This window comes from Brienomyrus brachyistius, chromosome 24 (assembly GCF_023856365.1).
Source record: "Brienomyrus brachyistius isolate T26 chromosome 24, BBRACH_0.4, whole genome shotgun sequence".
Lineage (NCBI taxonomy): Eukaryota > Metazoa > Chordata > Actinopteri > Osteoglossiformes > Mormyridae > Brienomyrus > Brienomyrus brachyistius.
This window is the reverse complement of record NC_064556.1, coordinates 1,590,583-1,613,190: the sequence shown is the minus strand read 5'-3', so window position 1 is coordinate 1,613,190 and position 22,608 is coordinate 1,590,583. Positions and strand designations below refer to the sequence as shown.

At 45.3% G+C, this 22,608-nt stretch overlaps 2 protein-coding genes across 3 annotated transcripts; both read right to left on the bottom strand.

Moving 5' to 3' along the window:
* Positions 1 to 373: 373 nt before the first annotated feature.
* Positions 374 to 5,074, bottom strand: LOC125720247 (dr1-associated corepressor-like). Its single transcript, XM_048995472.1, has 7 exons — positions 4,675 to 5,074; positions 4,225 to 4,297; positions 3,846 to 3,939; positions 3,603 to 3,725; positions 3,295 to 3,385; positions 3,052 to 3,140; positions 374 to 2,971 (listed from the first exon to the last, which is right to left on the bottom strand). The coding sequence occupies exons 1-7, from the start codon at positions 4,714 to 4,716 to the stop codon at positions 2,827 to 2,829; spliced, it is 657 nt and encodes a 218-aa protein (XP_048851429.1). The 5' UTR covers positions 4,717 to 5,074; the 3' UTR covers positions 374 to 2,826.
* Positions 5,075 to 6,438: 1,364 nt separating this feature from the next.
* Positions 6,439 to 19,168, bottom strand: LOC125720245 (putative transcription factor p65 homolog). 2 transcript variants are annotated; one of them, XM_048995467.1, is made up of 11 exons: positions 18,726 to 19,168; positions 13,728 to 13,754; positions 13,336 to 13,472; positions 12,586 to 12,731; positions 11,799 to 11,890; positions 11,512 to 11,646; positions 11,304 to 11,408; positions 10,309 to 10,524; positions 9,962 to 10,039; positions 9,409 to 9,495; positions 6,439 to 8,905 (listed from the first exon to the last, which is right to left on the bottom strand). In XM_048995467.1, exons 1-11 carry the CDS (start codon positions 18,730 to 18,732, stop codon positions 8,100 to 8,102), a joined length of 1,836 nt encoding a protein of 611 aa, XP_048851424.1. In that variant the 5' UTR covers positions 18,733 to 19,168; the 3' UTR covers positions 6,439 to 8,099. The 2 variants fall into 2 exon arrangements, with proteins under 2 accessions (XP_048851424.1, XP_048851425.1); XM_048995468.1 differs by lacking the exon at positions 13,728 to 13,754.
* Positions 19,169 to 22,608: the final 3,440 nt, after the last annotated feature.

Sequence of the window (22,608 nt, the reverse complement as noted above, 5' to 3'; positions counted from 1 at the left end):
TGAGGGTTTGTTTTTTTCTAGCATCTGCCCTTGGGTGGGGTGTGCGAGTCTGCTTTGCTTGGACTGCCTCAGGGAGGAGCTGAGTGGGGGGGGGTGTTTGCTGTTGTATACAATTTTTGCTTGTGTCATTCCTGTGATTTCTCTTTAATAAAAGTTGGATCGCAAAAAAACAACAAGGTTAGTTGGGGCCCTTCTTGCTGGAGCTCGGGTTCGCCTGGACACCAAAGCGACCCTGGAGTGAGTCACTCGCGTGGGGTGACCAAAACTGGGCTGCCTTATTTGGAGTGAAACACATCCCTTTAATGCTTTAAACACATCCCTTTAATGCTTTTGGGGGCAGCATGTGGCTCAGTGGGCTAAGTCTGTGTGCCTGTAATCAGAAGGTCGCAGGTTCAAACCCCACCTCAGACTGTGGGTCCTTGAGCAAGGCCCTTAACTCCCAGCTCCCTGGGCGCCGCTACGGGTGGCAGCCCTTCGCAGACAACTTCCTCTATGAAAAAAGAGCAAGTTGTGGGAGACGTAAAGACAATTTCCCTACGGGGACAATAAAAGTATCTATTATTATTATTATTTATTTCACAATGAATATTTTCATTCTGGTGACAGTTTTAATACTCCCAGTTCTCTATTGGTGACAATGTGATAAATCCCTTCTCTCGTTCCAATGCACACCTTTCCTGGTGAGGGTTGCCGTGGCACCATTCTGAGCAGGGCAGATCCCCTCCGTTTCCATGGCTACAATCTCCAGGTGATCCCAAGCAAGCCGGGAACAGCTACATTCCTGCAGCACCTTTTAGATTGTGCCATTCAGCCGCGGTTGCAAAAGTAGGGCCCTTATCGCCTCAACACTGGCGCTAGTGGGCGAAGTCAAGCAGGAGTTCACCAGGACGAAGAGGGCGGCGGTGGCGGCCAGCCAACCGTGGGGCAGATCTCACACCTGGAGCCGGTGTGCATCACAGGTGTGAACAGGCCACTCCAAAGCAGTGTTAAAAACACAACCTTTCCTGTCTGAGCTGAGTTTGATCAAACAAAAGTGGCCATTTCCGCCTTGCTTGCACTTACAGAAAACAGCCCATACTGTCCAGGCACTAAAACCTACACATCCACACACCAAATTAAGGATAAAAAAAAAGGATAGACTGTGCTTATATACGGAAATCTGAAGTTTATTTCACTCATACAAAATAAAAAAAAAATGTTAAAAGTTTACAATACAGCATTTTGTTGCCTTTCTAAACACTGAGATGTGACACAAAAATGAGCTTTTTTCCAACATTGGCCCTCATTTCTGTTCCACATTTTCTCACTGAATACATTAAAACAGTTTAAAAGAAAAGCTTTTTCTATCAAAGGTCAAAGTTGGAGGGAGGGGGAAAGCGAACTATGATCCTGATGTATTAAATATTACGAAAACAAAGAGCCATCCTGATTTTGGCCGTTTTTTTAATCGAAATCAAAACACAAAAACTTTAAAAAAAAAAAAAAAAAAAAAAACAAACAAAAAAAAAAAATCGAATAAAACTGAATGCTAGCATTAAATTCCCTTTTTCCCCGTTAGAGTAGCTACGACTCCAAAACTTGGACGCGATTACTGCGGCTGTGCAGAGCACGAGGTTATTTAATGTCACACTGGCATTTCATTCACGGGAGAAGCCAGAACGGAGACAGACGAGCGAACATGTCCAGCGCAGAGCTGTAAGGGAGAAGGCGTCCACTTCAGTGAGCATGATGAATGATTACACATCAACCCGAGCTTAAATATCCCCACATCAATACTGGCGGTTCCCCTTAGGACAGGGAGAGTGACGTAGCGACTACCATCCTTATAACAAAAAGAACAGACCGCTGAGGAGGAGGGGAGAGTGGGTGACTAAACGGGACGTTTGCAGACAGACCCAGTGCGCAATTTGCGGACCTCAGTTAAAGATGCGCGAATCCATGGTTGCACGGGGGTGAGAAAAACACTGGAGATGTTGCATACGCATCACACTGCGCGGGTGACAAGCTCTCATATTCTCACTGCAGTCAGCTGCAGCATAAAATACAAACTAGAAAAAATACTGTGTCAAAGATCACAAGTAAAAATTAAATAAAAGGGAATCTTTGCGACAGCAATACAAAGCATTTTTACAATTAAAACTCTCCGCTCCCCCAGCCTCTTTGTGTGAACTCTACATAATCAAAACAAGTTTGTGGTCATGGCTACACCCCCCCCCCCGCCATCACTGTACACTGCTTAATCCTTACACCTCCCCCATTCACCCTGAACCACACCACACCAGTAGCTACACAGTTCTACCCCACAACTACCAGCAGCGCCTTTTGCCAACCGCTAAATGAAGGCATTCACAATCAAAATATTTGCAAGAACTGAACTCTCAAATAAAAAGTATTTGTGCTCTTGTCTAGTAAAAAAAATCTATATTCTCAAAGTCGACTCAAAAAACACTGATGTGCTCTTGAGTCAATCAGCAGCCTGGGGGATTTCAGACCCCTGCAGGCTGAGCTCATTTGCTGGAGTGCAATTTTCATTTCAAAGTTTTCCACAAGGGGGCCCTGTAGTTTGGTGTCTCTGCTAGAGCCCATTTTAACACCATGACAGTGGAAGGTATGGACCATGCAAATAAAAAGTTTACAAAAAAAGACAGACATAAGATCTGTACTAAAAAGAGAGAATGGTAAAACGTATAATAGCCAAATTGCTACCCTTGTCGTTGACGTTAACACTTTCCGAATGTCCCCTTGCAGAAAGGCTAGTTTCGGCCCCCTCCCTCACTCCAACCCAATAAAAATTAAACAAAAAGGTAAAAACCAAAAAGGGGGGAGCTAGGAGTCATAGTCTTCGTCATCTTCGTCGTCATCGTGCGGCGGTGGGGCGGCTGGAGGGTGCGCGGAGCTCAGCAGCGAAGGTGACGGGACGAAGGAGCCCAGGGGCGCCCCCGGCTGGAGGTACTGGGGGGGCATTTTCAGGCTGCGGCGGGCAGAAAGAAGTGCGATTATCTCCACTATAATACGCAATAAGAACCTGCTTTGCTGAGAGCAGCGACTGACCCCTGGAACTGAGTGACCGCCTGCAGGTTGGCGCCCGAGCGGGATGCGTCCTCCTCCTCCTCCTCCGTCTCGCTCTCTTCAGAGTCCTCCTGCGATGCAAAGACCGCGAGTCACGTCTCCGCTTGCCTCCCTTAACAGTGACTCTTTCTTACATTAACCCTTTACTGGCGGTTACTCGTCCACCAAGGCAGGGGAGAGAGTAACAGACCTACAGAAGACCAGGGAGAGGCAGGTAACACTCACCTCTTGCTCAGACTCAGTCCCCGACTGCTTCTTGTCCTTTCCTTTGGTGCCGGCGCCCCCGTTCTTCCTCCCAGACCCTGGCTTGCGCCCTCTGTAGGTGGAACATAGAAGTGCATAAATATTATATGTGTGTGTGTATGTGCCAGCTGTGAAGTCCTGAGTGTAACCCTGACTTATGCATTGCGTTTTCTGGGACAGGCTCCGCCCCCCAAATCCTGCTCTGGATGGATCATGGGTAGACATGTATACATATTTGAAGAGACACGACTTGTTAGATGAGAGCCCAACACGCGACGCCGCGGCCTGACCTGCGCGACACCTTCTCCCCTCCTTCCATGTGGTTATCCTCGGCATCGCCCTGCATGTCGGGAACCGCAGCCACCAAATCCTTCAGGAAGTCAAACTGCTGCTCTAGTTCAATGCACTGCTTTCTGAAAAGGAGCCCGACAGCACACTTCTCAAAAAGCAAGACACTAAACGAGACCCCCCCACCCCACCCTGCGCTGGTCCCAAGGGCCCCGCTGTCAGGAGGACGGCGAGGGCAGCCTTACAGGTGTGACGTGGTCATGGTCTTCGCGTTTCGGGACTGTGTCACCTGGCAGGCTTTTGTCAGAAGGGACTCCAAAAACAGCTCTAGAGCACGTGCTGAAGTTCAGTCAAGGAACACTTTGAAGGACTTTACAGTAAATACGAGATCTGAGGGGACATCGGTCTAAACCGAGGCAATAAGACTCCAACGGTGCCGGCATGCTGTCAGTGTTAAACCGGGTAATGTTTACATCTGAGCATGCGCACTCCTGTTTAACATCACGTCTACTGGTTCAAGAAACGCACATTAAACAAAAATCTGAATAAATAAATTATACTTATCATCAGTGCAAGGTCTAGTATTTATTACAGAAGTCCGAATAGGGGGTGCAGGAAGGATACATATTATGACTGGAACTGCTGCCGCCACTTTCCCTATCTCTTCATCCGTCTGCATGATCTTCTTTATCCTGGCCTATGGGAAATGGACATTAACCAAGTCTGGCAAAGTGTTTGTGACACGAAAGGTACACGAACACAAAACATTATTTCCTGAAAAACATCGTGATACGAAGCCGCTTCTGCGTGTTACTGGATTAGTAGCTGTATTCCCCGTTCAAACTTTCCACTCCAAAGACGTATTTCTCTAGCCTTTTTTTACCACAAAACTAAAGAAAGAGCATTCGATACCGGCCACCACACTTGGCACATAAGCCCGGCAAGCAAGCCCCACATCCGACTGCAACGTTAACTCAAGCCCGGGGCTCACTGAACCCATTAGGCCCGACTGAGAAACGCATCCACAAATCAACTTTCACCAGCAGTCTTAAAATAACGCAGTGCTGTACTCACCGGAGGGAACCTGGCGTTGTATTTCTTTTTTTTACTGGGCATTATATTTCCTTTAAAATAATAATAAAATTCCCCACCAGTATCGACGAATTCTTGTAATAGCCCTTTCCCTTATCGCACGGCCCAGCGCGAGCAGCAGTGCCTCCTCTCGGGCAGTTTCGGAAAGTTTCGGCCAGTCCCGGACAGCATCGCGCAATCTCGGACTATCTCAGGCACCGTCGGGATTCCGCCGGGTCCTGAAGAGAGCAGGGACCTTAGCGCCGGTTACACTGGGCGGTAGTCCGGCAATCCAGTACAACCAGAGAGTGTGAGAATCCGGGTCGGACCTTAGTTGAACATCGACTGTGTTTATTATATAGGCAGAGAAATACCATAGAGTTAGATAATGCAACTACGATTCTATAAAATTATTTCTAGTCGGTTTTCATCGACCACTATATTTGATCTTATCAGTTATCAAAGATTCTAACGCGCGACGTAAAAACTCAAGTTAAAAATTAGCAAATGTTTCATTTGCAAAAGCAAGTGCGCTGCTGTTGATGGGTTTACGGTAATAGATGCGCCTTCCAATTTCGCTGTTTAAATAAAGTTTGCACTCTTCATATCGCGCGTGAATGTCCGGAGTGTAGCAGAACCCTGAATGGAGAAAGATACAGGCACATGACAGCTCACAATTCAGCAAGGAGGCCTGAGAAGACTGCCAACTGCCAACTCAGAAGAGGCTAAAGTGGAGTGATCGTGGACAAGTGCCGGTCCATTACTACCACGTTGCCAATGACCTCAGAAGTACGTAATGTTTAGTAAGGCATACGCATTTAAAAAAAAAGAAAGAAAAGAAAGTCATTTTGCGGTTTGGGTTATTCAAGTGAAACGTGATATTTAAATTACAAATGGAGAGAGGGCAACGCCACCCAAAATACGCCATTAGAGAAATGTGTAATTTAGGTACTGAAACTATATATTGAAATTATCTGGTTACATATGGTCTTCTGCTTGATTTCTGTTTATTGTCAAAATAGAGTTGTATAAGTTTCATTTCAGATACACCTCTGGTATTCAAGCTATTGGCGATCGTGAATGGCTGTTTCACGGTTTAAGTAAATTTATTCTTCAAAGGTCCACATCAAAAACCACACAAAAAACAATAATAAACCGATTTGAATATAGCTGTATCTAACGGCATCTTTAAAATTGCACTATATGAAAAAAAACATCTAATCATGTGGAGCTTAGCTTTAATCTTTAATTGCTGTTGACGTGTGGGTAATTGCGGGCGATATCTCTCTCCAGAGCATATTACCTTGCCATCTAATAATATAGACGGCAGTCGCAGAAAACAATTGAATGCGAAAACTTTATAGGGTGAAACCCTGCCGGCACAAACTTTAACAAGTCACCTGATCGCTCGATCAAAGTGACGTTTAACTTTTTGAATAAGTATTTGTTAAATCAAAAGTATCTTTATCCGTCCACCTTCCATGCTTCTGGGTCGAGGTCACGTGATCGGCGGGATGCCGGTCGATCACGTGACATTGTCGGACTACGAACAATTGGAAAACGCCCATCCACCTAAACCCCAGTGGCTTCAGGCCATAGGAGGAACCTGCAACACCCGGAGTTTCATTTAACGTTTAAAGACCATCCTATTCACACACAGACAAGACATTAAAACGTATCAGAAGGTGTTTGTTTCCGACAGTTAGGTCAAGCCGGATTACAGGGAAACTTAAAGTCAACGCTAGTAACGGGAACACAATTTACTCATATTGTTACAGAAATTTTAATTATATAAAATATCGTTCATATATTTGACAGTTCATAACATACTAAAAGAGCAGTTAACTACAGACTACATAAGACCGATGTAAGCCTTTTGAATGGTGACATCAGTATAATGGTTTTCGCTGACGCCTGACATTTGTTACATTCATGACAGTCATTGTGGTTACAGGAAAACTTTGCCGAGCGCGCTGCCGAGATTTTCTCCTTAATACATGCCATTAAGCTACGTTAACAAAGACGATTCCCTTTGCAGGCGCCATGAATACACCTGTATTACTTTGTACTCCCTGGGGTGAACACCGGGCCGTATCGTACTGCCCGATTTTACCCACTAAACGGCCACTGCTGGGCTTCAATACTAAACCTGGGTCTCTCATAGCCAATACAAATGCCCTTTACTGACACAAATGTGGAACACACTGCTAAGCCAAGTTACTGCCTGTCACTAGCAGTAAACCAGTAAATATATCCTTCTAGTGCGTTTACCAAAACATCCCCCAAATACAAATGAATATTGTGCAAGGAAAAGGCACATTTAGTTAATTTTCTTACAAATATATATATATATGTATGTAAATAATCATTCTGTGGTGCTTACTGACAGATTTGCATTTACAAGTCATTTTTGCTATCAATCTGCTTAAGTGATCAGTTTTTAATAGAAATGGCACAGAGCTAGAGGGGCATGGCTAATGAAGTACCCTGCAGCTCTGCAGGCTTTGCTAAAGATCCCTCCCCTAACTTCCCTTTTAGCACAGGGGTGGGGAGCCTGATCCATGGAGGGCCAGTAGGCAGATCATCCCAAAAAGCCACACCCACATCAACCCTTCATGGAACAGGCTCCCCACCCCTGCTTTAGCGCATGACATACATGTTGGTGCAGTAAACATTACCCCTCATTAAACAGGCATAAATATTCCATGTCAGTAATTTATGTCCTTCATGAGACCATTGGAAGTGAGCCCTTTAAAAACAGACCTTCATTTGCCACAGAGACACACTAAGACACATCAGGCCTGATGAGGGAGCAGAGTTTCAGAGCCATGATTAATGGGGAATAGCTACACGTACAGCCACGTCCTACACAGATTTATCCGCCTCGGTGCGGGTGATACATAGGTTTCCCTTGGAAGCATGGGGTATGTGGCAGGGTTCACCTTGAGAGGCAAGCTAATCCATCTCAGAGCACATAGACTGGCACAGGACCAGTACAGTTTAGGGCTGCTGTACATCTGAGGGCAGGTCTCTGAACTGTGGGATGCGACCGTGAACGAAGAGAAAACTGAGGCAAAAACCAGGAGAAAATGAAAAACTGCACAGGGAATCGAACCCAGAACCCCAGTCATGTGAGGCCTGCAAGCCGAGATGGCACCTTTTACTGGAATTTTTCAGGAAGAACAGAACAGCGTTCCCTGGTTGTCTTCCCCGTCTCACTCCTGCAGATGGCGTCCATCTCAGCGCAGCCACGCAAAGGCCGCTCCAGCAGTACCGGTGCGCAGCAAGGCCTGCAGAAATGCCCACAGCCACCCACAAGGCATCAGTAGTGTCACTGGGGGAATACAGAATGGTCTCTCGGGGATGGAAAAGAAAGGAGTGTGGCCAGGGTTTCTGTAGGAAGGAGGTAGGGAGCGAATCATGAGAATTTATGGGGGATGCCCAGACATGAAGCTGGCCTGGCTACTGCTGTTCAAAATGGACATGAGTCGGTCATCATCATCCATGGAGTTGAGTTCATCCAGGTCTTCCAGCACGGGCAGTCTCGAGATGTCTGTGTGCGCCATCATGCCTTCGTTCTGCAGCAGGCTGATGATGCTGTTTGGGTAATTTATCCACGTGGTTCTGGTGCCCACGGGGTTGGATGATGCATCCACCTGGTTCACGCCAGAGGCTCCCGGCAGTTCAGACCCCTGTCCGCTGTCGTCCGGCATCCCCGTCTGACCAAACAGAGCCTGGATATCCTCAGATTCGATGCTGTCCAGGTTAACAGGCGTTTGGAGTTCCGGGAAGCTGGGGAACTCGGACAGCTCGTCGACGCATAGCCCAGGATCGACCCTGAAGTGGGGATCGGGGAGGCCTGCAAGGCCGGACACCGATCCGGACATCTCTGGGGGTCCTGACCTGCCATCTCTGCTTCCGAACTGCCCGTTGGTTTTGGCGTCCAAGTCCTTTGCGGAAGACAATTCCGTAAAGGGGAAGTCGTAGAGGTCCGACAGGTTGACGGTGGGACAGTCCTGAGACTGCGAGGCGGCAGATGCGGAAGCCAGGAAGTTATCCAATGGGGTGGGTTTAGGCTGGGAAGGAAACTGCCAGCTGTTGGAGGGGGGGGCGGCCACCGTCACTGCTGCCTCCTGTTTACACATGGGGGTAAAGAGCTGCGGTGATTGGGACACAAAAACGATCTCGGGTTTGACGTGGGTCCTGGGCAGCATGGAGGGTCCTGGTCTGGCCACTGAAAGTAAACAAACATGGCAGATTAATTTGTACAGCCCTACATAAGGCTGAACTACATCACACAAATTCATCCAAGTGACAGGACACATTATAAACAGTGTATAAGTTACATAAAAGTTTTGAATGACTTTCCATATGAGGCGATTGACGCCTGAAATACACATTCATGTCTGAAATAGCTGGAGAAATGACCCATCACAGTAGACTTCATCCGGCTCAAAACGAGAGCCGAGCTGCATTTAGTCTCTTCTTGCAGCATTTTTCCACTGTTTCCGACCTTCAAATCAAGTGTGGTTTCATTGCCACACCAGCCACATGCAGACATGTCTACTACTGAAGTCTGAAAGTTAGCCATCCATTACAGCTGTCGTACCTCAAGTTACTTACAGACACAGCCGTAAAAAAAAAATACATTTTGATATCCAATTAATCATGTGATCAATCGACCAGCTGATCAATTAGCTGGGCAGTTCCCAGGTGAGGCTGCGTCAGAGCACGTACCTGGCTGCATCATGGTGGCCGGGGGCTTGGAGACCGTCACCGTCCTCTTGGCGGTGTTCATGGGCCGTCTCTCAGGAGGTGTAGGACCTGAGGGGCGCAGACAGTCCACCTGTTTAGAACTCCCCTCTCTTACAGTATTCCCATTGATCCGGTTTAAAGGGCCATCGACAGAGCTGGCTGCCAGCAAATAGGACACTATTCATTAGCCCTAAGGAGTTGGTCTGCCATAGTAAACCACACGATGACGACTTGATATCACAGATATTTCATTCCCCATAGAACAACTGCTTTATCTGCCATGGCAAACAGCTACAAAATGCAGGGGCTATCTGGAAAATATCTGTTCTCTATGTCTACATGGACATCACATGATACATTTACTACAGATTTTCACGAGTAGGGAAGACAGTGTGTGGTTTCCATCACCAGGACGCAGGAAAGTTCGACTTTATATTCTTATAACTAGAAATGAATGGAAATAACAGGGACTGATAATGTGTTTTGCTGAAAGATGGTGCGAGTTCCTGCCCCCGGAGCCACAGGTCACCCTGACCTGGCAGCAGCGGGCCAAGCTTCAGGTTCTGGAACATTCCCTCTGTCCGCTTCCTCTTCTCCATCAGCCGGTACTCGTCTGCGGAGCCACAAGGAGAGACTGCGGGTTGGATCGGGTTGGGTTTTCGCCCAGGCAGCACCGCTGGTTCCCGCACCCACAACTGATTCACCAAACCTTAGCTTTCACTTTCCAGTAATCAAAAAATGTAAATGAAACTGAAAAGAGCCCACGGGGTTAAATGGCTATGCAAATGTACCTAAAAATATATGCGCTACTACAGACGTAACCCCAGTAAAAGACAGCGTGCTCTCACTATGAAGCATGAGCAACGTGCAAACGGTTCTGACCGGGTTCTGCCGGCAGGTACTGGAAGTCCATGGGCTCGCTGACCTCCCCGTCGGACGGCCGCCGCAGCTGCATCTTCACCGGGACAGGACCGCTAAGGTCGGTGCTGCTGTAGGGCGGCGTGCGGAACACGATGGCCACCTGCCGGTGCACGTCCGCCTGCGAGAAGGAGCCCTTGCCCTCCCAGGAGTCCCGGAAGAAGCGCACCTCGATATCCTCTGCGTGCAGACAGACAGGGTTTAGTGTGTGGAGGAGGGGGGGGGAACCCACAGCACCCCCTGCTGGTCAAGACATTTCTACATTTTGGGACATTTTTATTGGCCGATATTAAGCGAATATTTAACTAGCCTGGCAGATGTATCCAGCTGGTGAGACTGAAGTTGGCACAGTACAAGGGATGAGCAATTGCAGTTAAACCCATACAGTAGCAATCAAAAGTTTGGACACGGCAAGCTGCCTACAAAGGAGAGGAATGACCTGGCTACCTGAGCTTAACACAGTGGAAATGGTTTTGGCGGAGTGACCAGAGAGTGAAGGAAAAGCGGCCAGTGAGAGCTCAGCATACACATGGGACCTCCTTCAGGACAGCTGGGGAACCATCCCAGGGGTCACCTCACGAAGCAGGCATAGAGCAGAAAGCTCTACCTTCGGAGATCCAACCGGCAGAGCTGCCCCCCCAACAAATTAATCTTATTTAACAAGGTTTGGGTCAGTGCATAATCCCATTTGTGTTATTTTACAGCTTCGATGTATTCATGATCATTTTGAAATGTAGAGAATAGCGCGAATAGACCTTCCTATGGGTGGGTGTGTCCAAACTTTTGACTGCTACTGTACTGCTGGTGAGCTGGGTAACTGCAGTCATGGTCTCGCCACATGGCTCATTCCCTGCACACCCATCACCCACGTTTATCGGGGGAGGGGCAGTGGGCCCTGGCAGACTGAGGGCCCAGGCGGCACAGAGACCTGCGGGGGAAGACTCACACAGCCACCTCACCTTTCTGAACTTTGTCACACAGCAGGAAGATCTCATCTCCGCCCCGGCAGCTCCCAGAGTTCCTATTCACCCTGCAGATCTTCAGCTCGGCCGTGTTCGGGGCTCCTGCGGGGGGGGGGGGGGCCTGTTACTCTCACTTGGCTTCTGCAGAACACACGTCCAGATTCCCCGGTTTAAGGCCGGCCCACCAGTTCCCAGGCTGACTCACGGTTGTCGTAGATGGGCTCAGAAACGACAGGCTGAAGAGAGCAGTGCCCCCCAGTGGGTAGGGGGATCGAGGCTTGGAAACAGAGCCGCACTGTGTTCAGGTCGTACTCATCCGCCCAGATGTCGGCTTCTTTAACTGCTCAAATAAAGAAAAAAAAACGATAAAAAAAAAAAAAACAGAAAAGTTTAGGTCAGCAGATTTAGCGAGAGAACGAGAGAGGAAATGTAAGAAGATAAAGGGTGAGATGACGGTCACTGGGCAGTGCGTGGGGTCACCGTTACACCCACCGCTGAATGGGTTGTTGAACGTCATCAGCCTGTAGGAAATGGCCTCTGCCACATCCTTCTTCTTCACGCACTGGATGCCCAGGTTCTGAAAGCTGAGGAAGCAGGACAGCAGTCAGGACCCCCTGAGGATTCACTGTCCTAAAAGCCAAAGGGCTTCAGAGCAGGATTTAACCCACAACTGTCTCTACGGCTCTGATAACAGGAAGCCTTAGTTTGAAAGCTGCCTCTATAGCTTAAGCACACGAGATCTGTCACTGCCTTCCCAAAGGCCCTCAGACCAATCGCCTTTGTAGTCCATGTCCCTGAGGTGCGTGCCTTCTACGCCTGGCTGCTGCGCCTTCTACGCCTGGCTGCTGCGCCTTCAAGTTTCTGCCTTTCTTGTTATCTATTTTTTTTTCCGCCTCGAATGACGTTTTTACAGCTTTATCAGTGCACCTAGGCTGGCCCCCAGCTCAGCCAAGCACTACCAGGCTCACCTCACAAGGTATATTGCATTTTGATAAATACGTTCCACATCCACTGGGAAGCATGAAGACACAGACCGGACATTCAGGGGAATGCTGTCAATATGGGGTGATGAGTAATCAATATTTAAAAACAAATAATAAAGTCTAAGAAACAATACCAAAACTGTTGAAAAACCGTGTAAATGGTGAGAGAACCAGTTTCCTGAAAAATATTTTTGTTATATCAGAATTGGGGAATTCAGTTAATGCCTTTGCTTCGATGTGACTGTAAGTGACGTGGTACTTTCTGACGCACTCACAACGCAGCCCCCGGGTGGTACCTGTGCACGCGCCGCTCCTGCAGGTCGGCCTCATAGTAGCCATGCTTGCAGTCCTTCCCCACCAGCTCATGGGGGTGGGGCTTGTACGGCATGCTCTTAGTCACCAGAGATATGCGCACGCGGATGGGCCCATTGTAATTGTGGATCTGCGGAGGGGGGGAAGGTAACCAATACAGGCAGCACCGGGGAGGCTTGGAGGAACGCCGCCCTATTGAGCACAGGGTCTGCGCTGCCAGACACTAACAACCAGAACCCCGGCAGAGCTACACCCCGGGTAATGGGGATTAACACATTAACTGCCAGCCTCCTAGATCAATGAGAGAAATGGCTTCTAATGGAAAATCCCAGGGTGCAGAACACAGAAGGCAACCCAATTATTACTATATTATAAACTGCCATCTGAAACACTAGAGATTTATGAGAAGGGGTTCTAAGCCTTTATGGGGGGGGTAACTTTAATGAAAATAAATGAGAGCATACTATTTAAACTAATTAGTATACATTTGGGCAGGCTAAGTAACGGGAATACCCCTCCAAAACAGCCCTAGCAACACCCCAGGTGAAAGATTGTACTGCTGGCTTGTATTTAGTTATATTAGCAACAAATGTACACACACACAGTTACGTATAATGCCTGCACAGCCATTGTTTCTGTTGATCTACATAATATTTCTGTTTGACAAAACTTAAATCATTTAGTGAACAGCTTGGACTGGCAGGGCCACCGAGAATGGGGCCAGAAGCTCGTACCTTAATGGCGGGATGCGTCTTGGTGCTGTCATTGCTCTTCTCACCCGGGATACTGCCAGCTGACCGGCCTTCGCACTTGTACCGGAAGCGCATGCCTCTCTGCTTGGGCTGCTCGATGATCTCGATGAAAGGGGGCCCTGCAGGTGCACACACACACACACACACCTCTGCCTCTCAGTTCCAAGGGACATCATGTGACCAAAGCAGTTACTGTAACACCCTAATAGCACCATATGACTCACTGAGAGTTATATATGAATGTGTGTGTATGTGTGAGCAGAAAATACACAACTCATCTCTCTTGATTATTTATGCACCTATTCATGAAAACATTATCATTTCATGACCAAAAGCGCCTTAAGCATACTGGACATACGTGATAGGCTACTCACCTTTGTTAGTAGTCCAATTAAATATTCCTGCATAAAAAAAAGCGCAATATTTTTAAAAGGTTGCACTGAACCGAAACCAACTTAACAACCTACTGCATTTACATTGAACTTGTCCTTATGTACTGTAGAAGTACAAAGGAGGGATTGAATACGAGGATGAATGAAACTCAGGGCATTGTAAATTGCCTAAGTGTTTAGTTGCTCCTCCTTGGGACAGTTTTATATAATTAGTAAACTTTTCACAAAAGTACCAATGGGAAACAGAAGGGGGGCGATCTTAATGGTTGTCCTTGATACAACTGTAACCTATACTGAACTTAATCTAAGGTTTACAGGGGTAATTCCTGTAATATACCTACATTATAAACAGCTGTTTTACAGCTACTGCAGTTTTGGCTATTAATTGCTGGTTCAACATCAGTGAATGACTTACAGATGTAGGGAACAAGTCATCCAACTGGCTAGTTACAATTTAACGGACTACACCTCTGGGTTATTGTAAACTGTTGACCCTTATGTGGACGGATGCCTCAGATGAATCCGCTTATCACCAAGATACTACACACCTCCACAAATATGCAGAACCCTTTTCCAGGTGTACAAACCGTTCCGTACAAATAAAAATACATGTTTGTGGATAGTGATGTATTCGTGATTTTTCTCCCTATAGATCAGCTGCAACATACAGAGACCCTAAGAGGTCTGGGTGGGAATATATTTTTAAAAGAGTTGTGTGTTCTCTCGCAATACTTTTCCATTGCTAATGATAACAGTACTGTATCCATTTAAAGTACAAAAGAAAGAATTGACTAATCTAAACTAACCTAAATGATACAGATGTGTCCCGTTAAATGGCGACAATACCCCATTTGTAATTTTCATTCATGTGTTTTTAAACGTATTTATTATCAATTACACTCTTCCATTCACAATCAATGACTGAAAACACGACATCTGGGCTATTAAACAGGATTTGCACACACAAAACATAGAAATATTTATATAGATATTAAGATTTGACCATGAAGAAATGTGGAAAACTAAGGGGTGGTGCTTGCTTTTGTTGAGAGATCTGACAGCCGGAAACTGAACATAAGACCAACTTTACTGCGGTGTCAGAGTTGAGGGTTAAACCCGACCCCTCTTTCAACTGCACCTCCCTGCTATTCTCACTAGATGATACATGGGATCTATGCAGATATGCGGATCTATACTGAAACGCTCCAGAAAGCCGGTTCGAGTTTGAGCCTTAACTCCAACACTGCGGTAAAGTTCGCTCTATATGCAGCTTTCCGGCTGTAACATCTTTCAATATTTGTAATATATTTCAGCGTTGTTTCTTTGTGAGCACTTCACATTCAATAGCCCAGCTGTCTTGCTTAAAGTTACTGGCAGTGAATGTTAATAGCTGCACTGTGTCCAAATACGTATAAAATACATAATGCTGAAGTTACCCACAGTTTAATGCTTAAAGCCACAGGACGTGTCTATTATTTAGGTTTACCCATGCCGTCACGTTGCAGCAAACAGCACGCGGGCAAGAGTAGTGGGATCGCAAAACTGTTGCCTGTGAACACAAAGACAATTTAAAAAAATATTTTCCCGCCCAGACCTCTTAAAGGCACCGTAGCAGTTTGAACTGGACAAAAACCCACAAATCAGTATGAGGGATGCACAAAGGTAATGCGATTCACAAACAGACAGGACATGATCCACAAATGTGCAAAACACATTTCACGCGTAAAAATCATTCCGTATTTTTGGGGATGTGATTTTACACAACACAAAAAAACATTTGTGGAGAGTCAAATATATCTGGATCACAGTACACATTTCTGGATTGTCTTCTGTGGATTACAAATAATAAAGTCCAATAAAAAACTTCCATACAAGCAACCTTGCAAACTGTCATCTAAATGATGGGGGAAAAAATGCTACCGCAAACTGTATTTTGCAACACTATTGACCCAAAATAGTTAGGAGAAAATCCCAGGAAAAGCAATTATGCGAGCAGTATATGGCCAAAATCAAAAGCCAATATGTTATATTTGCTGACTGGGACACAGTCATGTCGATATGCATTAGTGCTCGGGCCGCAGTCCATGCGCATCGCAGCTGATGCAGGACAGCTGGGGAACAGCTGCTCAAGGTGCAACAGGCAGATAACATCTAATAAATATAACCACACATAAAATAATTCAATTCACCTCATAAACACAAATATTAATCTTACAAGAAATGACAAAGCAGCATAAAATATTAAGATGAAATCCCTGTAACCGTGACTAAAATAAACAGTCGGAAATTGGGTGGGTGTTATAGAACACAGACTGCCAGGAACTATATTTCATAGCACCATAACTAGCAGAGCCTAATTACAGAACATGGAAATCCTAATTGCATAAAGTGTTTCATAGCATTAACTTGCAAAAGAAAACAGGGGATAAGCCGTGAAAACCCCGAGGACAGTAACCTCAAACGAAGCCTTTCAGATGACTATCACAAGCAAACTTCTATACAAGCAACAAAGATCAATTGTCCATGAGTCTGATACAAATTAACGTGACCGTGTTGTACAAGACAGAAAACAGTTTTTAAAAAGTTCAATAAGAAGGAATGGTACACACTACTGTTCTGTGACTAGATGCTATGGGGAGTGGTTTACTCCCAATTCCACTGATAGCATCTGTTTGCTTAGTTTTTCTAACAGTGCCGCCCAAGCATTGTTAAGAGCTGATTCATAAGTCTGATTATGTAGCAAAACGGGTTTCAAGAGGAAAAGTTTCATTTCATGAATGCTTCACCTGTAAATCTGTGTGGCCAGAGGATAATCTAAATGCAGCCACACCACCTCCCCAACACAAATCCCCAAATTCCCCCATCCTAAAATCTAAATGATTTAATAGATTAGCGTCTCCAAATTCAGTCCTCGGGGACCCACAGACCATGGAGCAGGGAACTTAGAGGGAGCAAAAACAGGGACTGACTGTGGGTACCTAAGGACCGGGAAAACACTTGAATAGATGATGCACATTCAGCCGTTACCGCAGATATTTGTCAATCCATTTCAACAAACACTTTTGCATAGAAATACAATAAGCAAACTTGACATACAAGGTCATACTAAATGCCACAAACCTACCTGTTCAGTATGACCTTTTCATTATTATGCTGCAGACGAACTACATAACCGGCGAAGATCACACACAGGTCAACATGTTAAAGTATCCTATGGTGACGCACAAACCCCCACCCACAAATGGAAAAAAACAGCCTACAGAAGACTCAGTGTGATGCGCAAAATTATCTTGCGCATTTATTTTGCCTAGTCTTTCAAAGTTGCACAATTTATATTACTTTACACATTATATTACACTTAGGAACAACACACAACTGTTTTCTGTAAAAATAACCAAGAATGCTGGAGATGGGGAAAAAAGTCCCTTTTCATTACTTTTTTCCCAAAATGACACCAGTTTGTACAGCTGGAAAGGTCACAAAGTAGTCAGTGATAGAGCATCTCCCAGTGACCCTAAGGCTGAGAAGCTCACAATGGCAGTAGCACCCTCCATGACCTTAACCACTTTGGCACCATCTTCAACAATATTTATGTAGATTAAATAGTTTTTTTACAAAATATCTTGTTAATTAAAATCACATTCTCTAACTCATCTTGGGCCACTTTGTAAGAGATGCTTACAAGTTAGATGTCACAAAATTCACATTTTGATCAGTTCGCAATTCAGACCTACATGTTTTAATAAAGAAACAGTATTTTGCCGAGAGTGACATCATTAAGCCAGCAGGATTCATTACGGGAGGATAGTGCGATTTCAGCAGTGATTCTAGGTGTACTTGTAAAACTCGTAATCCCCATATACAACTACTTTCACATCTGTTTTTAAAGTTTTTTTCCATCATCAAAAAACATTTACTTGAGGATTACAGGATCCAGCCCCAACCGAATGCGCCGTATTCAGTGGAGTAAGTGAGGTGTAATTCAAACGCTCAAGTAAAGGAACGCAGCGGTTCGCATTGAAGCTGCTTTGGATAAAACTGACAAGTAACGAGCAACAAGTGAAGCAACGGCTCAAGGGCTGAATCTGAAACCAAAAAAATACTTTTTACAACTAGTAGTAGCAAAATACATATAGTAGTTCGTTTTCAACACTATTAAGATGAATATGTTTAAACAAGTCTTTCCGTGAACATTCTCCTAGTAAGGTGACGTGATAAACCCCAAAACGAATACAGAAGTCAAAGTTTCACTTCTAATTGACTTTGGTAAATAATACGGTGGTTTGGTGATACAAGACGACCTGACCGGTTAATACAGTATGTGAAGGATGATCTTCTACTATGAAGGAAATGCGAAAACTTTGACGTATATGATCAATATATGGACGCGAAAGCGCCCATGTTTGCAGGTCAGTGTTTATTTTAACCCGTACTTCGTCGGATATGCCGATGGGACCCTGTTTCATTTACACTGCAATCGGCACAGAAAGGAAAAGCTTCAAATACATAAGCGCAGTACAAAGCGTGATGACGGGTTAAATATAAAATTAAATTAACCAGTTTGGGTATTGAACTAAGGTGGCGAGACGGACAGAGCAGCGACCCAGCCACCTAGCGAGCGTCAACGCTACCAGCAACTCAAACGTTAAAATAGCCTCTACTAAAACTACTAAGTTTTACCAAAATTATTTGCCGCAACTCATCAAATATCATCTATAAGCGAATCCCAGCCGCAGAAATATCTGCGAATGGCTCAATAACAAGCACGATCTGCGTATTCAGTATCAGCTACGGCAAAGTGCGGGATTCCTCATTACAGGGCTAGGACTGTTTTTCTTGATGACAAAACTCCTGAATAAGTCATTTCAGTGTTATGGTTCTGAAAACGTACCCGGGTTTCCCCCCCTCCCCTCAAATAGTAGAATAACACCCGAAACGTACTTGCTTTTTGATAGCTAGCTCGCATACTTCCTAACTTACCATCCATTTCTTAGCTTTTATTTTCCTCGGTTAACTTGAACGCGAGTAGTCTCTGTGTCTTCTATCAAGAACGAAAAAACAGGCCCTTTCGCGCTCCCCTCGCCGCCACAAGCGCCTGTTTATAAGCAATTCGTTATTTTCTCCGTGTAGCTAGTTAGCTTAGCCTCTACACTTTCACCTCCGCTGCCGCCACCCTCGAGCCGTGAGCGAGAAGCCGCACGGCCTCTAGAGCGCGGAAATACCCAGATGACGCAATTTAAAGGAAAAGACTCGGCTCTAGACGAGCGGAACCGTCCGGGGCTCTGGCCGCGCACAGCTGAAGGCACGGAAGAAGCGCGAGGGCAAGGGCTGCAGCATCTTGCGCACCCGGGTGTGGCAGTGCGGTAACTACGTGCGTGGACGCCAAACCCAAAGGCTTCTGGTTCTAGTCTCATGAAATGATGTGCGATGTAGCATGAAGAGAAATAACCCATTCCTTAGAGAAAACTGGCCGAAATACGTGCGCAAGGTCAGCGACACCACTGGCTAACAACAAATCAGTATTCGGGATTTTACCCACGTTTGAGTTGCCATTCTTTCCTCAAATTCCTCAATAATTTGACCATTTTCTGATGATGCTGAAAAGTAATTTTAGTTATTTAAATATTCACACATGCAAAATCAATATGTGTGTTTTTCCTTGCCAATGTCGCCTCTGGCTTGCTCACTGGGGGCTTTGGGCAGGGATAATGCAAAGCACATTAAGATAATGTAATGTCGTGAGAATATGCTATACAAATAAAACTGAATTGGATTGAATTGAATGTCATATACCAAACACTGACCAGAACCCATGGACAGCAGACATCTTAGGCATACTGATTTCAGGAGGCAGGATGAGGGATCGTGCTCAGAAAATTTAATCCGGAAATGCCACAGTAGCGTTGCTTTTCAAAAGACAGTCGAAATACCATATACCATGATATAATGTCCGAACAGCACAACGGTACTGGAAATTATATACTACCTAAGTCTGGTGCTAGCTATACAGCTGAAAAGATGGATTTCTGGGACTCATTTGCAGGTGTCAGGGAGCAGGTGTTCATTTGCAGGAGATTTCCGGAACTCCTATGGAAGGTGAGGTGTCTGGGATAGACAGATACAGGGACAGATTGTCACTTAACAGGATAGGTGCTAAACGCCAAAGGTATGTACTCGAAAATTATAACATAACCCAATCAGTACATTTGTGACCCAGTCCCAACAAAAAACTGCATGCTGTGAGACTGGCAATGCTGAAGTGTATGGCCGGGCTCAGGGGTGTATTAACAAGTTTGGGGAGACACTTTTGGGGGGCCACTCTGACTCCGCTCCCCAAAACGACACAATTAACTATAAAACTAAATATTTGTACTGTATAAAGTAATTCCTACAAAGTTAAGGAGAATGTATCAAACAGAATAATCACATCATAAGAGCAACAAACGGGCAATAAACGTTGAGGTCAGTCACATGAGCGAGCACACACATACCAGAAAATACGCAATGGCATAAAACGAGGGCCAAGAAGGATGCATTTAATAAATGGTCTCCCTGTTCAGTTCTAACCCATCACCAAGCCACAAATAAATGGCCAAATAATAAGGATCATTTAAAAAATACAGACACTCCTCTATTTGTGAACACAATGTGAACTTACAGTTCAATTTGCCTGTTCATTAGGTAGGCCTGTTCATTAGGTAGGCCTGTTCATTAGATAAGCCTGTTCATTAGGTAGGCCTGTTCATTAGGTAAGCCTGATCATTAGGTAGGCCTGTTCATTAGGTAAGCCTGATCATTAGGTAGGCCTGTTCATTAGATAAGCCTGTTCATTAGGTAGGCCTGTTCATTAGGTAACCCTGTTCATTAGGTAGGCCTGTTCATTAGGTAAGCCTGATTATTAGGTAGGCGTGTTCATTAGGAAAGCCTGTTCATTAGGTAGGTCTGTTCATTAGATAAGCCTGTTCATTAGGTAGGCCTGTTCATTAGATAACCCTGTTCATTAGGTAACCCTGTTCATTAGGTAGGCCTGTTCATTAGGTAAGCCTGATCATTAGGTAGGCGTGTTCATTAGGAAAGCCTGTTCATTAGATAAGCCTGTTCATTAGGTAGGCCTGTTCATTAGGTAAGCCTGTTCATTAGTTAGGCCTGATCATTAAGTAAGTCTGTTCATTAGTCCACCCCTGGCAGGGCTGATGCACAAAATTGCATAGTGTAGCAAAAAGAGTACAAAATCGGAATCCCCTGAGTAAACTAAACTAAGCAAACTTATGGATTGATGAGTCATTCCCACCATTTTCTACATTCAGATGTGATTATATTTGGAGATAATGATGGACAGCCCATGGGCACCCATCTCTTTATAGTCATTAGGTTTCTTCCTGATCTTGTAACAAGAAGGAATTTGAGGACCAGGTCTATCCCAAACACGATTCTCTCACGATTGTTCCATATTCCAAGATGGTGATAATCCCCAAAAAGAAAAGTAAAAAATGGTCGTTTCCTGAAGACCAGAAAAAAGTCCATGACTTTGCCAATCTTCTGATCCAAACAGCACTGAACTTGCATGGGAAGTTCTAGAGCACAGAGTGCGAAGGATATTTCCAGCTGCATCATGCCTGAAAGAACTGGAAGCTTTTCTTCTTAAAGAATGATCCAGCATCCCAGCATTCACAGTTCAGGACATCCTTCCATCCATCCATCTTCTGAAACCGCTTGTCCTATTCCGGGTCACGGGAGGTCTGGAGTCTATCCCAGAGGCTACAGGTGCAAGGCAGGGAATAACCCAGGATGGGCTGCCAACCCATCACAGGACACACTCCCACACCATTCACTCACCCACACACACTTACAGGCAATTTGGTAACTCCAGTTAACCTCAGCATGTTTTTGAACTGTGGGGGGAAACTGGAGTACCCGGAGGAAAGAGTTCAGGACTTCTGTTACAGTATTCCAAGTATAACTGAAAAAGTTAAGAGAGCAAAGTGTGACTTAACTTCTTTTTGGGCATAATAGACTAAAGAGATATTTATTGTCAACACAACCATGTACAACAGGGTTCCCAAATTCTGGTCCTGGAGACTTAGTCTTCATCGAAGTTTGCAGTTGTCCCTGCTCAGACTTACCTCCTAAACCTGGTAATTGGCTGGTGAGCTGAATAAGGTGTGTTTGAGCAGGGAAATCTGCAAACTGTGTTGCAGACTGATCGTTTAATATTGTCTACTCCGTATTTCATCCAGCACCCTATAGTGAAGGCCACAGGACGAGGAACAAGCCACTAGATGGCATTATGCAGCGCTTTTACTTGGTCGATGTTTTGCGTTGGAGCTGCCGTCAGGTTTCGCGAGCGCGCTATGACTAGACGTTTTTTACGCGAGGGGTGATGGTGTATCCTGCATACTGTAACTGCACTCCTGTAATATTTGCTTACCCCATACTACATAAATACAGCGGAGTTCCTAGAGATTTTGGGCCCAATGAAGGCATATCATATTGGACCCTCCCAATCCAGTTATTTTCCAAACTTTTTAGCCCCCCCAGTCAGCCAGGGGCCCTTAGAATCGTCCATACTCCCCCACCCCCTTACGACACCCCTGCATGCATATATAGAAATTTGTGCATGTTTACTAAATAAGCTGCCTTTATATTACTCGTGTATATCTCTTATATTATTTTATTTTTTTATATTACAGGTTCTTGTTTGTATATTTCTTGTAATAGTCATATGTACCTCGAAGCTTTGTTGATGAATCATAGGCATTGCGTTTTGTCGCGCTTGTTATGTCGCGGGGAGGGGTGGTGCACTCCCAGGAAATGTCCCGGTAGACCCTGGACGTGGGAGGTTCAGTGGTTTACGAATTTGTTG